Source organism: Trichomycterus rosablanca, chromosome 9 (genome assembly GCF_030014385.1).
Source record: "Trichomycterus rosablanca isolate fTriRos1 chromosome 9, fTriRos1.hap1, whole genome shotgun sequence".
NCBI lineage: Eukaryota > Metazoa > Chordata > Actinopteri > Siluriformes > Trichomycteridae > Trichomycterus > Trichomycterus rosablanca.
This window is the reverse complement of record NC_085996.1, coordinates 30,174,888-30,192,061: the sequence shown is the minus strand read 5'-3', so window position 1 is coordinate 30,192,061 and position 17,174 is coordinate 30,174,888. Positions and strand designations below refer to the sequence as shown.

The 17,174-nt window shown below is 39.8% G+C and overlaps 1 protein-coding gene across 7 annotated transcripts in view; it reads right to left on the bottom strand.

Annotated features, from left to right (window-relative positions):
* ppp1r13bb (protein phosphatase 1, regulatory subunit 13Bb) overlaps positions 1-17,174 on the bottom strand; it is a 107,487-nt gene that overhangs the window by 32,709 nt on the left and 57,604 nt on the right. For 5 of the 7 annotated variants that reach the window (XM_063002210.1, XM_063002208.1, XM_063002211.1 and 2 more), the window contains 5 exons: positions 15,278-15,415; positions 14,975-15,108; positions 11,710-11,876; positions 10,140-10,339; positions 616-2,034 (listed from right to left, as the gene is read on the bottom strand). In XM_063002210.1, coding sequence (XP_062858280.1) covers positions 1,993-2,034; positions 10,140-10,339; positions 11,710-11,876; positions 14,975-15,108; positions 15,278-15,415 — 681 coding nt within the window. In that variant the 3' untranslated portion in view covers positions 616-1,992. Of the gene's footprint in view, positions 1-615; positions 2,035-10,139; positions 10,340-11,709; positions 11,877-14,974; positions 15,109-15,277; positions 15,416-17,174 lie in introns of those variants that run through there. The other 2 variants (XR_010013733.1, XR_010013734.1) reach the window with 1 other exon arrangement.

Sequence of the window (17,174 nt, the reverse complement as noted above, 5' to 3'; positions counted from 1 at the left end):
TGATGCCTGTGGGGAGCAAAGGCTTGTTTTAAAACTTCAGTTATAAAACGGATAGTTCCGGTCCTAAAATCTGATTGGCTGAGCCGCGTTCGAAGCCGTTGTAAAATCCCCGATAAACTCACACCTATGACCACCTCACATCATTCCATAATAATACGCCACTGAATAGAAAAAATTAATGTTATTTTCGCCCTCATGTTGCCTAGCAACACTGTTAATCGAACTATTTTGCGTCGCGGAAGAATGCTTTATTGTAAGTTTATACACGATAAATACATTTATGAATTAAACATTGTTGTATTTATTATATTTTATGTTGACCGCCGTTTTATAAAAGCAATAAGCCCCTCGAGACCGTGCATTACTGTTATGATTTTAGCACGGGGAAAGAAGTTTTAGGCACTCCGCTTCGCCTCGTGCCAAAAACGTCATCCCCGTGCTAAAATCACAGTAATGCACGGCCTCTCGTGGCTTATTGCTTTATTTAAACACATCATTTGATGGTGTCCCGTACTGCACACACAACAATTACAGTATGCCAATTTGATAAAATTTTATTAATCTATTCATTAATTTCCACTAACTGCTTCATCTCAATCAGGACTGAGGTGAACCTGATGGAAGTGGAGACAAAAAAAAAAAAACTGGTGGTCAATATCATAAAGGACCTCCAGCATTTTTAAAACTCCACTAATGAAAGATAGACTCATGACAAAACTGATGTCCCTTTTAGGCTTTTTCATCATGTCATTTCTGTCTGCGGAGAACTCAACTCCCAAAAATCAATGACAAAGGTAGAATGACATCACTGGTCCAGTGCGCTTTGGTTTAAATAAAATGGAAAAAAATGTGTATTTTTTTTTTTTTACTTGCCTGTGATTAACAACAGACAAATGTGACACTACCCCTCTAATACGTTCAATGAGTTCCTTGTTTATTTGTTTTAGGGTATTTTTACAGTATTTAAATTTTATTCATTGCATCTTTATTGTATCTTAAAATACCGAAGTAACTTTCCAATACTGTATTTTAAAGTATTTTTGAATACTTCACTCTTGCATTCTTAATATGTGTTACAAATTCTTGTATTTTATTACTGGCCAACCCTGTGGTTAAAAGTACTGCAACACAAACTAGCTTTCATGTATTCACACATCATCATTCACTCTTTACATGCAGTCTATAAAATAGCTCTGATATTCTGCATCTCAATTCTCATAAATATCTCTTTAGCTCGTTCATGCACAGATTTCAATCTTGCCCATTTTTACCATACATACACACACACACTGCATGACACATGCAAATCTCCTTCCAGAAATGTACACTGTATGAACCAGTTCTTTAGTAATACATTGGCAATGTAAATTACTATTTATTCTTATAAAAGTATTTGTTCTCTATTCATGTTACCATCTTTGTTCTTACTTACTGCAGACATATCAATGCTCTGTCAATGGTCTACTTTTTACAGACTAAGATTTCTCATACTGATTTTGTTTATACTCGTATGTTATGTGATTTGCACATAACCCTCAAACCCAAATGCTTTTATTCCCAGCATAAAAAAACAAAAGCTGGTTGGAAAGCAAAAGCAGGTTTGCTCTGACTGATCCCAGCTTGCACTGTGGCATTAAGATTTGAATAAACAATAAATCTTAAGATAAACAAAGCTTAAGCAATAATATAAAACAAAAGCTTTAAACCCAAGCCAGTAGTGATTTGATCCTCGTGGAGAAATGTGGAGTGGCTATGATACACATCGCATACTGGGATTAAACCCAGTCTTCAGGAGTTGATGGGAAGAGAGGGTTAATGAGGACATATTTTAGGACCTGAGGTTTGTGTCTTTCTTGTGCCTCTGATGAGGAGACATGGTGGTTTAGCAGCTTTAACCTAGCTGTACAGAGACAGCAAATATTTGGACAGCAAACACTGGGTTAGACTGTGGAGATCCTGCACTCCCGTCTGTCACACGCGAAGGGAAGGTGGCTATGCCAAGGATCGCTGTCGTGGCTTTATTCTGGGATACAACTGCAAAAAACACACAAAGATACATACAGCTGAAGACATCATATAGAAACAAGTACTACAGACAATAACAAAAAATCTCCCTGCACTGAAAAAGGAAAGTCCACTTAGAAGCCTCAGAGGAGTTGTTTATTCACATTTATACAAAAGTTTGGTGGAGCAAAGTTAAGGCTGAATATACTTATACAAGATCAAATTTGCTGTGCATTAAATATGATGGGTCTGGGCACTCAGGTGGCACAGTGGGATATTCCGCTAGCACACCAACACAGAGATTCTGAACTCCTCGGTTGAAAACTCTGTGTTGCCACCGGTCGGCTGGGCGCCATCTGGCGGGCATAATTGGCAGTGCCTGCAGCAGATACTAATTGGCCACCGTATCTGCAAGGTGGGGACCGGACTATGTGTGGGTGGGTGGGACTTCATACGCTGTGTAAGGACCCTGACTGGTGGAAGAGACGCCTGTGCAGAATGCATGGGCGAGATGAGGAGGACTGTGCACGTGTCGGAAGAGGCATGTTCAGCGACGTGCTCTCCTTGGATGCAATCTGTTATCTCTCAGAAGCGGAAGACAAAAATTGAAAATGGGGAGAAAAAGCATATATATATATATATATATATATATATATATATATACAGTGTATCACAAAAGTGAGTACACCCCTCACATTTCTGCAAATATTTTATTATATCTTTTCATGGGACAACACTATAGAAATAAAACTTGGATATAACTTAGAGTAGTCAGTGTACAACTTGTATAGCAGTGTAGATTTACTGTCTTCTGAAAATAACTCAACACACAGTCATTAATGTCTAAATGGCTGGCAACATAAGTGAGTACACCCCACAGTGAACATGTCCAAATTGTGCCCAAAGTGTCAATATTTTGTGTGACCACCATTATTATCCAGCACTGCCTTAACCCTCCTGGGCATGGAATTCACCAGAGCTGCACAGGTTGCTACTGGAATCCTCTTCCACTCCTCCATGATGACATCACGGAGCTGGTGGATGTTAGACACCTTGAACTCCTCCACCTTCCACTTGAGGATGCGCCACAGGTGCTCAATTGGGTTTAGTCCATCACCTTTACCTTCAGCTTCCTCAGCAAGGCAGTTGTCATCTTGGAGGTTGTGTTTGGGGTCGTTATCCTGTTGGAAAACTGCCATGAGGCCCAGTTTTCGAAGGGAGGGGATCATGCTCTGTTTCAGAATGTCACAGTACATGTTGGAATTCATGTTTCCCTCAATGAACTGCAGCTCTTCAGTGCCAGCAACACTCATGCAGCCCAAGACCATGATGCTACCACCACCATGCTTGACTGTAGGCAAGATACAGTTGTCTTGGTACTTCTCACCAGGGTGCCGCCACACATGCTGGACACCATCTGAGCCAAACAAGTTTATCTTGGTCTCGTCAGACCACAGGGCATTCCAGTAATCCATGTTCTTGGACTGCTTGTCTTCAGCAAACTGTTTGCGGGCTTTCTTGTGCGTCAGCTTCCTTCTGGGATGACGACCATGCAGACCGAGTTGCTGCAGTATGTTGCGTATGGTCTGAGCACTGACAGGCTGACCTCCCACGTCTTCAACCTCTGCAGCAATGCTGGCAGCACTCATGTGTCTATTTTTTAAAGCCAACCTCTGGATATGACGCCGAACACGTGGACTCAACTTCTTTGGTCGACCCTGGCGAAACCTGTTCCGAGTGGAACCTGTCCTGGAAAACCGCTGTATGACCTTGGCCACCATGCTGTAGCTCAGTTTCAGGGTGTTGGCAATCTTCTTATAGCCCAGGCCATCTTTGTGGAGAGCAACAATTCTATTTCTCACATCCTCAGAGAGTTCTTTGCCATGAGGTGCCATGTTGAATATCCAGTGGCCAGTATGAGAGAATTGTACCCTAAACACCAAATTTAACAGCCCTGCTCCCCATTTACACCTGGGACCTTGACACATGACACCAGGGAGGGACAACGACACATTTGGGCACAATTTGGACATGTTCACTGTGGGGTGTACTCACTTATGTTGCCAGCTATTTAGACATTAATGGCTGTGTGTTGAGTTATTTTAAGAAGACCGTAAATCTACACTGCTATACAAGTTGTACACTGACTACTCTAAGTTATATCCAAGTTTCATGTCTATAGTGTTGTCCCATGAAAAGATATAATGAAATATTTGCAGAAATGTGAGGGGTGTACTCACTTTTGTGATACACTGTATATATATTTATATATATATATATATATATATACAGTGTATCACAAAAGTGAGTACACCCCTCACATTTCTGCAGATATTTAAGTATACAGTGGTGTTCAAAAAAATAGTAGTCCAACACCATTAACCTGATAAATCACTGTTTTTAGTAGAAATGCTATTTCTACATAGCAAATAATTGACTTGAAAGTGTAGTAGAGTAATGAAAACAAAACAAACCCAACAATTAGGACATGCATGCCACTCATTCTGAGTAAACGAAGCATTGATTTAAAGGGGGTTGTTCAAAATAATAGCAGTGAGGAGTTCAATTGAAGAGGTCATTCATTCTGCAGAAGAATGGGTGTCAATTTTGGCCCTTATTTAATGTAGGAGGGTGGCAAATGTGGCACAGGTTGGTCATAGCGCATTTCCTTTTGAAATACTGGGTAAAATGGGTTGTTCCAGACATTGTTCTGATGAACAGCGTACGTTGATTAAAAAGTTGATTGTAGAGGGAAAAAACATACAGAGAAGTGCAGCAAATTATTGGCTGCTCAGCTAAAATGATTTCAAATGCCTTGAAGTGACAACCAACACCTGAAAGACGCAGAAGGAAGTGTGGAACTACTGTTCAAAAGGATCGAAGAATAGCCAAACTGGCAAATACTCAGCCAATGATCACCTCCAGAAAGATCAAAGGAACATCTGAAGTTACCAGTGAGTACAGAAGATGATTAAGTGAAGCCAATTTACCAGCAAGAACTCTTTGCAAAGTCCCGTTGTTAAGATAAAGACGTGTCCTGAATGGGTTCAAATTTGCCAAGGAACACATTGACTGACCCAAAGAGAAATGGCTCAACATTTGTGGACTGGTGAAAGCAAAATTGTTCCTTTTGGGTCTAGTGGCTGTAGACAGTATGTCAGATGACCCACGAGCACTGAATTCAAGCCAAAGTTCACTGTGAAGACAGTAAAGCACGGTGGTACAAAATGATGATATGGGGATGTTTTTCATACCATGGTGTTACGCCTATTTATCACATACGAGGGATCATGGATCAGTTTAAATATATCAGAATACTTGAGGAGATCATGTTGCCTTATGTCGAAGAAAAAATGTCCTTAAAATGGGTGTTTCAACATGACAATGACCCAAAACATCTTGGTTACAGACAAACAAGATTGAGGTAATAGAGTGACCAGCCCAATCCCCTGATTTCAATCCCATAGAGAACTTGTGGGCTGATATCTGAAGTGCGTTTTTTTGAGGCAAAACCCAAAAATGCAGAAGAACTGTGGAATGTAGTCTAATCATCCTGGACTGGAATACCTGTTCAGAGGTGCCAGAGGTTGGTCGACTCCATTCAACACAGATCTCAGAAACAATTGTTATGCCACTAAATATTAGTTCAGTAATTTAAAGTAAAGTGAAACCTCAAACATTTTTTTCAGTTTATAGATAATTTTTTTGAGTTTTTAAAGAAAAATGCTGCACTGCTATTTTTTTGAACAGCCTAACATTCATTTTTCTTAACTTTTTGTAAAGGATGAACACAAACTGGCAAAATTTTGTTAATGTTTTGATTTAGAATTGAAAGTGTAGTATTTTCAGTGCATTTGCATTTATGGAAATAAAAGTTGTTATAATGATTTTGTGCTTTATTTGCTTTTTTAAAATCACTGCTATTTTTTTTTAACACTACTGTATCTTTTCATGGGACAACACTGACAAAATGACACTTTGACACAATGAAAAGTAGTCTGTGTGCAGCTTATATAACAGTGTAAATTTATTCTTCCCTCAAAATAACTCAATATACAGCCATTAATGTCTAAACCACCGGCAACAAAAGTGAGTACACCCCTTAGTGAAAGTTCCTGAAGTGTCAATATTTTGTGTGGCCACCATTATTTCCCAGAACTGCCTTAACTCTCCTGGGCATGAGGCTGCTCAGGTGGCGCAGCGGTAAAAAGAAACGCGCTGCAACCAGGGCTGGATTCTGACAGCGTGGTATCGAATCCAGCCTTGCTTTACCGGTTCGAAGCTGAGTGGCTATATGAGCAACGATTGGCCGGTTGCTCATGTGGGGGGTGGGACAAAGAACCGGATGTGGGTCTCTCTCTGTCAGAATGCGATTGCGTTCTCTGCCGGCTGATTGGAGGCGCTTACACAGAGATGGGAGAGGGTGCCCTTAGGGTGTGTCTCTCCGCATGCAACGCTAGGTGGCGCCAAACTCGTCAATGTGTGGGTGGCAAAGATGCATCTGGCTGCTGCTCGTGTTTCGGAGGGGATACGGGTTAGCTTCAATCACCTCCGTCAGGGCAGGGTTCGGCATAGACAGAGAGGAAGCACGATGCTAATTGAACAATTGGATGCACTAAAAGGGGAGAAAAAGGGGTAAAAAAAAAAGTTTAAAAAAAAAAGTAAAAAAAAAAAAAAAAAAAACTCTCCTGGGCATGGAGTTTACCAGAGCTTCACAGGTTGCCACTGGAATGCTTTTCCACTCCTCCATGACGACATCACGGAGCTGGCGGATATTCGAGACTTTGCGCTCCTCCACCTTCCGCTTGAGGATGCCCCAAAGATGTTCTTTTGGGTTTAGGTCTGGAGACATGCTTGGCCAGTCCATCACCTTTACCCTCAGCCTCTTCAATAAAGCAGTGGTCGTCTTAGAGGTGTGGTGGTGGGGTCATTATCAGGCTGGAACACTGCCCTGCGACCCAGTTTCCGGAGGGAGGGGATCATGCTCTGCTTCAGTATTTCACAGTACATATTGGAGTTCATGTGTCCCTCAATGAAATGTAACTCCCCAACACCTGCTGCACTCATGCAGCCCCAGAGCATGGCATTCCCACCACCATGCTTGACTGTAGGCATGACACACTTATCTTTGTACTCCTCACCTGATTGCCGCCACACATGGTTGAGACCATCTGAACCAAACAAATCAATCTTGGTCTCATCAGACCATAGGACATGGTTCCAGTAATCCATGTCCTTTGTTGACATGTCTTCAGCAAACTGTTTGCGGGCTTTCTTGTGTAGAGACTTCAGAAGAGGCTTCCTTCTGGGGTGACAGCCATGCAGATCAATTTGATGTAGTGTGCGGCGTATGGTCTGAGCACTGACAGGCTGACCCCCCACCTTTTCAATCTCTGCAGCAATGCTGACAGCACTCCTGCGCCTATCTTTCAAAGACAGCAGTTGGATGTGATGCTGAGCACGTGCACTCAGCTTCTTTGGACGACCAACGCGAGGTCTGTTCTGAGTGGACCCTGCTCTTTTAAAACGCTGGATGATCTTGGCCACTGTGCTGCAGCTCAGTTTCAGGGTGTTGGCAATCTTCTTGTAGCCTTGGCCACCTTCATGTAGCGCAACAATTCGTCTTTTAAGATCCTCAGAGAGTTCTTTGCCATGAGGTGCCATGTTGGAACTTTCAGTGACCAGTATGAGAGAGTGTGAGAGCTGTACTACTAAATTGAACACACCTGCTCCCTATGCACACCTGAGACCTAGTAACACTAACGAGTCACATGACATTTTGGAGGGAAAATGACAAGCAGTGCTCACTTTGGACATTTAGGGGTGTAGTCTCTTAGGGGTGTACTCACTTTTGTTGCCGGTGGTTTAGACATTAATGGCTGTATATTGAGTTATTTTGAGGGAAGAATAAATTTACACTGTTATATAAGCTGCACACAGACTACTTTTCATTGTGTCAAAGTGTCATTTTGTCAGTGTTGTCCCATGAAAAGATATACTTAAATATCTGCAGAAATGTGAGGGGTGTACTCACTTTTGTGATACACTGTATATATATATAAATATATATATTGTTTTTAAATATATATATAAAACAAAAGGATAAGCTGCATTTCAAATGCACCAGCCAAAAAGACTATCATTAATATTTCTGAACCACTCTGAGTCTGTCTGAAAACCTAATGAGTGGCCTTGCTGCCTAAGTAGGGAAGACTCTAATAAGATATCGAACTCATAAGGCAGATTATTTAGACGCACTACTAGACAGCGATTACGACGATCATGTCATATCACTGTTAGCCTCAGGCCATTGCAACCAAAAGGCTGAGGCGGCACAACCCGCTAGCATGCTAGGTAACATCTCGCCCTGTGTACCGAAAACGGTTAAATTGTCACTGACAACCTTAAATTTGCAAATAAATGACACTTATTAAAAATGATTTACAATTGTAAAGAACTCTGTTTATTGCTCCGGATTCGTCCAACATATTTGTATTTTTTTCTGAGAAAAGTTGTGCTGCACTGAATGCTGGGATTGCCTTCACCGCTAAGAAAGCATCCCTCATTACTCAATCAGATTATCACTTAGAATTAAGGCATCTCAGTAGGCAGCATTTTGAAGTATCTAAGAATTTAGACAGCCTCCTTCTGGGAAGTGCGCAGGATGGTGTAAAATGCAACTATGTAGAGATCACTAGGTTTTCAGACAGACCCTCTTCCCTTTGTGTGTGTGTGTGTGTTTATCCAGTCATGTTATGTGTGTTATGGACTGTTTATGTTTCCGTTTCTGAAGCTAAGGGGACGAAATCCTCCTAAACAGCCCAAATGCTGCAGGCTGAAAATATTCTTAAAAAGTTCTTAACTGCACTAGTGCTAAACTACTATTTGTTTTCGAGGGGGCAGCCGTGAGTTCTAAAGATTGTGGAAAAGTTGTCTTCAAACATTACTGAAATCAAGTGCAGGTATGCTCTCGAGTCTGGTGAAGTTTTCTGTAGTGGGTATCATAAAGGCTCAAGACAATTACCAGATTAGAGATTTTTGTTTTTACTACATTTTAAAAATGTTCCAACTTTTCCGGAAATATATTTTGTAAATAGATAGCTATAAGAACATAGAAAACACTTTTAGTATACAGAGGCAGTACTATGAGGTAGGGCTGGGCGATTTTGCCCCAAAAAAAAATCTCGATTATTTTAAAATTATAACCGATTGTCGATTACGATTTCGATTTTTTTTTGTTCTTGTATAATGCAATTGAAATAAGACTCAGATTACTTTTTTTTGCATTGTAAATTAAAATGACTGCAGAAGTGCAAAAATAGTACCACCACCACCTATAATTATCCTTTTAAGGATCTAAAAATTTATAACAATAACGATCACAATAATTAAAAACAAAATGGAAATCTGAATTATCTATATGCTTTATAAGAATAGCTCACAAACAACTCTTTTTTTTTTTTTTTAAATAATGTGCAGCAAAACCTTACATTAGGAAAAGGACTAAAAAAAAGTTCTTTACAGGTTTCTTAAAAGAAACACGAGTCTGTGCTGTGCTGTTTCCACCACTGAGTGAGTCTGTATCAGTATCTATACTGGGGGAGGGGGGGTGAAGTAATCACTCAGCTCAGCTTTGATTTTGTCCTCTTGTGATTGGGGGGTGGATGGAGGGGGCACGTTCTGCTTCTAACTATATAGACTACAACTCCCATGTTTCCACGGACCGTCACATGTCCCCGGTCAGCCAATCCTGATCGCGCTCATTGGCGCCGGAGTTTTGATTCAGTTCAGCGGTGTTCGATTCAGTGAATCTTAATTAAACTCTTCTGTTTGTGTCTCGTTTTACCGATCGTGTTTACGCTCCTTATTTCTGAATCTAACCGTTACCGTGTATAACCCTTGTTGTCTTCCGTTTACTGTGTAGTTTATCCTCTGGTTTTGGACTTTCCCTGATTTATATTCCGCGAGCGTCTGGTCAGTTTCTGCCTCGTGTCATGTTGGTATTTTAGTAAAAATATAAAGTATGTAAACAATCGCGATTGTCACATTCTAACATCGGGTGAAAACGTTCATTCTGATTAACCGAATTAATCGTGAAAATCGCCCAGCCCTACTATGAGGCAGTTAAGATTTACCCCGAGCAGGTTGCGAGGCACATAGCCCTCCTTGTCATTAAGTCTGGCCCACCACCACTCAATCTCAGAGTCATCTTTCCTGCGCAGGATGGTGATGGCATCTCCCTCCTGGAAGAATAACTCGTCAGTCCCCTGAGCCTCGTACTCCCACAGAGCATACACGACTCCTTTATTCATCACTCCCATTTTCTCCTGTACACCTGCACACAATGCAGATAGAATTCTAGTTAGATGCAGTTCTCAAGTGCTTTAACCTATTAATGAATCAAAAACATAAAAGCTTTTTAAAGGCCTGAAAATAAAAGTTAATTTTGTCTTGTATATAAAAACAGACTTAAATATTCACTTACTCCAAGGCCAGTTTGAGTTGTTTGAAAGAAATCCAAAATCAACTCAATAAGTGTAAGGATTATAAACCTTAAAAGTGTGTGTAAAAAAAGGGACTGAAATAAGCTGCGAGTCATTTTAAATATTACTTTTTAAACAGTAGTTAATAGTACAGATTTTCATTAAACGTCTCTGCCAAGACGGACTGGAGATAAACTCTGAGCATAAAAGAAGAGAATACAGTTGCTACAGCTTGTCAAAATGCTCAAAATGTAGCTTGTATTGCATTTTAACATATGTCTTTTATATATATTTTTTACACACAACACTGAAATCAATCTTGTGAAGCTGGAACCATTAACTTTTATGTAGCCTAAAAAGTAATTCTGCTTCAGCTCTGACTCATTAATGACTCAGCAATGTGTCATTGATACATTTTAACAGTGCCAGTGAGCAGTGCATCAAGCTAAAGAAATTTCTATGTCAGGTTGAATAAAACCACACAAAAAAAATAATTCCTAATATTAATGAAAATTAAACAGAGGCTAAGAAGGATTAAGACGCTTAGTTACCATAGAAAAACTGTAGGGAAGGTAAAGCCTTATGAAAAAAAAAATTGCACTTAGTGTCCCCATCCTAGTGTTCTAATTATAGTACGATTTTACCTTTTCACATTAAGCACCAATTATGGTACTACAAAAATTATTATAATTATATATCTAATTACACTTTATTTTTTAATTATGACTACTATTCATGTACTTGCATGAATTAAATCATTTAATGCACGATTTCTCACGGTGCACTATTTAATGCAGGCCGCAATCACTTCTATCTTATACACTGTATCCTAACAGTGGTGTTTCTCTTTATTAAGTATTACATAATTATTATTACATCATAAATAAAGATATTAAATTGTGTGTAATATATTTCACATTAAATAGTGTCACTAGTATATGAACAAGGATATTATTCAAAATAACCGGCATAAATATTTTTTAATGGCGCTTGGGTGGCACAGTGGAACCCGTTAGCCTTTATGTACTTGCCTGAAGTTTATAGCCTAAGAAGTAATTCTACTTCAGCCCTGACCTGAGCTATAACGCAGTGTGTCATTAAACATTTTAACAGTGCCAGTAAACACTGTTTCAAAACCCTACATAAAACACAAGGAACTAATTCATTCCTAATGTAAATGAAAATTACACAGAGACTAAGAAGGACAAAGACACATATTTACCATAGAGAAACTGGGAACACTGGATAAAGCCCTCCTCCATCTCCTCACATTTGTCTGCTGCTGTCTCCACATCACTGATAGTGGTGGCAAAAATAGCGGCACCGGACTCGACCAGCAGTTTACAAAGATGAACGCTGTTGCAGGAAGCAGCACAGTGCAGGGGAGTCCTGAACACAGAGAGATTTTTCAACATTATGAAAAAAAGAAATCATCTTCAAGTCAAAAGGTTCTAAGGTTCTAAGTTTAAATCCCAGGTCAGTCAAAAAGCTCTTGATGGACAATGGCCTGCTACATCATCATGATGCTTTTCAATTCACACTACATGAAACTTACAAAGGTCTTCCAAAGGTAAAAGAAGCTTGAAGGAGTCACGTATTTGTTTTCTTACCATGTGTAATGATCCAGCATGCAAATACACTACATGGACAAATATTGGGGCACCTTTCTTATTCACTAAATTTAGCCGTCTCATTCAGTCCTATTGCCACAGGTGTATAAAAACAAGCACCTAGCCATGCAGTCTGCTTTTACAAACATTTGTGAAAGAATGGGTCATTATAAAGAGCTCAGTGAATTTAAACATGGTACTGTAATAGGATCCCATTATTGCAAAAAGTCAGTTCATATTTTTTTCTTCCATAGATATTCCATGATCAACTGCCGAGTTGTTGGGGCCCCCCGAGTGCTGGGGCGCATAGTGACTGACGATTTGCTGACTCAATAACTGCAGAGTTCCAAACCTTCTCTGGCATTAACATGAGCACAAAACTTATGCTTCATGGCATGGGATTCCATCGCCAAGCAGCTGCATGCAAGCCTTATATCACGAAGCACAATGACAAACGTTGGATGGACTTGTGTAAAGCATGCCAACACTGGACTCTGGAGCAGTGGAGATGTGTTCTGTGAAGTGACAAAGCTCTGGATTGAACAAATACCAGGAGAGCATTACATGTCTGACTGCACTGTACTAACTGTAAAGTCTGCTGGAGGAGGGATAATGCCCCTTTGGATTAGGCCCCTTAGTTCTAGTTAGGGGAAGTGTTCATGCTTCAGCATACAGAGACATTTTGGATAATTGCATGTTTTACACTTTGTGGGGAAAAGGTTGGGGAAGGTCCTTTTTGTTCCAGCATGGCTGTGCCCCACTGCTCTAAACAAGGTCCATAAACACATGGTTGGGTGAGTTTGTCGTGGAAAAAACTTGACTGGCCTGTACAAAGCCCCGACCTCAACCCAAAGAAACACCTTTGGAAAGAACTAGAACAGAGATTGCGCCCTAGGCCCACTTGTCCAACATCAGTGTCTGACCTCACAAATGCTTTTCTGGATGAATAAACAAAAAACCCACAAACAAACTCCAAAAGCCTGCCCAGCAGAGCGTAATCTGTTATAGCTGCAAAAGGGGGACAAACTCCATATTAACGCATATGGATTTAGAATGGGATGTCATACAAGCTCTTGTAGGTAGAATGTGTAGGTGTCCCCAGTTGTAGTCTAGCGGTTAAGATACTAAACTAATCATAAGGATACTAAGTAATCATAAGGTTGCTGGTTCAAACCCCACCACTGCTGGGTCGCCACTGTTGGGCCCTTGAGCACAGCCCTCAATCCTTAATTGCTTAAAAACTGTATACTGTAAGTGGCTTTAGATCAGTGGTTCTCAAACTGTGGTACGCGTACCACTGGTGGTACGTGAAGCAGCACGAGGTGGTACGCCAGATAATCTCGGAAAAGTAATTACAGACACCGAAAAAATAAACAATTTAATAATTATAAATAACAATTTTTTTTTTACAAAATGTGTAAATTACTAATAAAATCTGTTTCAAAGTTTTTATAATTCTGTTTTAATAAAATCAGTTTAATTGTATTAAAACGAATGTGTTTTTAAAAATATTCGGGGCTACGCAGACACCGTACTTCATTACGTCTATACTTCACGTTCGCGGTTTCCATCTCGAAATTTCAGAAAAGTTATCAGAAAAGTTATCAGTAAAGTTATCAGTAAGGTTATCAGTAAAGTTATCAGTAAGGTTATCAGTAAAGTTATCAGTAAGGTTATCAGTAAAGTTATCAGTAAAGTTATCAGTAAAGTTATCAGTAAAGTTATCAGTAGGTCTCTTGCTTTTATCAGAGCAGATCTGCGTTTGAATCTCACTGATCTCGTTCCTGACATCACAAGGCTGCTCCGCTAAACAGGTGCTCTCACTGAAATGGTCAGTGGTAACTGCATATATACTAGTGATGGGTCGTTCGCGAATGATCCGATTCTATTGAACGGATCTTTGAAATGATCGAAAGGAACCGAGTCTTTTATTTCTGCGCAGTTCTAGACTGTAATCCACCCATTCAGCTTCACATCAGTAGAGGGAATTAATCATAACTCGTAATAAGAGCTGTTTATTGTCGATATTCAAATCCGAAACACTTTCAATATCACGGAGAGCGAGCGACACGCGACACACACACACACACACACACACACACACACACACACACACACACACACACAGAGAGAGAGCTAGTAGTATAATGACAAATAATTGAGAAATAAACTATAAACTTATTTAATTATGTTAAATCTGGTTCTTTCATGGCGCTTATGTTTTAAAGCAGAAACAAACACAGTCACATCTCTGTACAAGAGAGGATTGTTCTGAAACTTAATGTGATGCAACCACAGTATGTCTCTTCTCTGTAGTTTTTTTTCCTTTTGAAGTAATTTTTTTTTCTCGTTTAAGTGTTGTTTGAATTAGGCCTACATTTAAGGCAAGGTAGCAAAATTTTATATTAATATCGGGGCTGTCTTATAGCGCCTCCCGAAGAACGAAGAGCCATTTCTTTAAACGGCTCTTTAAAGGGAACCGAGCCAAAAGATCCGTCTCCCTTCAAGAAGCCATAATTCCCATCACTAATATATATACACACACACCTAATTAATGTGTGCCATATGTGTTTCTGTGATGAGAAACATAGGTGGTACTTGGAACTTTTGGTTTGATAATGGGTGGTACTTGGTCTAAAAAGTTTGAGAACCACTGCTTTAGATGAAATGCAGAAAATGTAAATGTAAATTTTGTTCATAAAGTGCACCTGTACTAACTGTTAGAGGGATGCACTATAAATATTCACTAAATGGCCAAAAGTGTGTATACGTCCCTTCTAATTATTAAGTTCTATTTAAAGCTGGTTAGCGTAGATGGCTACATGAATCAGGGTTTCCATGGCAAAGCGTCAAGCAAAAAAAAAAAACTGAACTCACCAGCCATCACTATCAGCTGCATTAACATTGACTCCAAAGTCGAGCAGGAACTTAACAATGTGATGATGCCCCGCACATACTGCATTGTGTAGGGGTGTGATGCCCTCATCATTCGGTGTGCTGGGGTTCTCCACCTGTTAATTATCCATGATAAACATAAACACTTTAGACTGTGTGGGGATAAAAAGTTACTGGCAATTGTTATTTGGACCACGCATCAATAATAATATAGTGGGATTATAAGATTTACCCAAATATGGTTAAATTTGACTGATTATTTTAGAATGTCGAGTGAGGATGTACCTCGTAGATGATTCTTTGCACCAGGTCAAACTCGCCCTCCAGGGAAGCATCCAACAGCAGGGCCAGAGGGTTAAACTTCACCCTGAAGCCGTGGCCCATCCGCTCAGATTCAGGCTTCTTCAGGTTAGTGCGCTTTTCCTGCAACGATACATATAACACATACCTGGGTTAACCACATGACATTTATTTTTTGACTGATTTTTCTATTATTTCCAATTAAAACACCATAATAAATGGCAATTTATTTATTTATTAGGATTTTAACGTCATGTTTCACACTCTTTGGTTACATTCATGACAGGACAGGTAATTACAGGTTACACAAGATTCATCAGTTCACAAGTTTAATGTCAAACACACTCATGGACAATTTTGTATCTCCAATTAACCTCACTTGCATGTCTTTAGACTGTGGGAGGAAACCGGAGCTCCTGGAGGAAACCTACGCAGACACAGAGAGAACAAACTCCACACGGAAAGGACTCGGACCGCCCCACCTGGGGATCGAACCCAGGACCTTCTTGCTGTGAGGCGATAGTGCTACCCACTGAGCCAGTGGTGTTTTAGCCAAACTGCTGTATAAATCAATGATATAAAATACATTTTATTGAGTTTGGTGAAAACACTGATTGTAAGGCTCCTTACCTCACAAATGCTTAACTTAAGGGATTGAAATACCTAGACATACTTTTATCTTTCTGCTTTCATGGTAAAAAGCAAAAGCAGTTATCTGTTAAAGCCAAGATCAGTACTAATGCCAGTTTCTTACTTTTGTGGACAGCTACTTCACAAGAATGTTCTCATTTGCATTCTTTTTTGAGAATCCAAAAATGACTGCAATAAATTAAAATAATGTTCAGTCTCACAGCAGCAGAGAAAAATGGACTGTACCTGCAGGTAAAACTAATAAAGTTTAGTCTAGTGTATCTTTAAATTAAAGGGTGTTTTATACTTTGAGCGATAGATGGATAGATGGATAGCTGGATAGATGAATAGATGGATAGATAGATAGATAGATAGACAGATAGATAGATAGATAGATAGATAGATAGATAGATAGATAGATACCGTTATAAATCCCATAGGGAAAGTCAGTTATTACAGCAGCTACAGGTAAATTAAAACAAAAAGTATTAAAGTATTAAACTACAAAGTATTAAAGTACACAAGTACTGCTGTACACACCATGTAATTCAATAAATAGAATAAATGTAGTATGTAATATAAAAAACTTAAGTATCCTAGCAGTAAATATTTTAGATGAGATATGTAATATGTGATATACTGTTGTTTGTTTGTTTATTAGGATTTTAACGTCATGTTTTACACTTTGGTTACATTCATGACAGGACATGTAGTTACTCATTACACAAGGTTATATCGAACACAGTCGTGGACAATTTTGTGTCTCCAATTCACCTCACTAGCACGTCTTTGGACTGTGGGAGGAAACCAGAGCACCCGGAGGAAACCCACACAGACACGGGGAGAACATGCAAACTCCACACAGAAAGGACCCGGACCGTCCCGCCTGGGGATCGCACCCAGGACCCTAAACTGTTGTAAGCGTTTAATAATAACAGATATGTAGTATAGTCTTTATAGACAGAGTGCTAGAACATGCTCTATGAGTCTGTCCTGATGGTAGTTTAGTGTTTGATGATGTCCCGAGCTAGTGAAGCATTATACAGCGTGATCGCTGCTGGTATAAACGATCTTCTGTACCTCCGTTACAGCGGAGTTAGATGGGTCTGTTGCTGAAAGTGCTCCGCTGTCTGACTCACAGGTCATGAAGGGGGTGTGATGGGTTTAAAAGATAATGAGCTTGTATCTGCAAATTGCCAGTTCATGCCTCACAACTGCCAGGTTGCCACTGTTGAGCCCTTGAGAAAGGCTC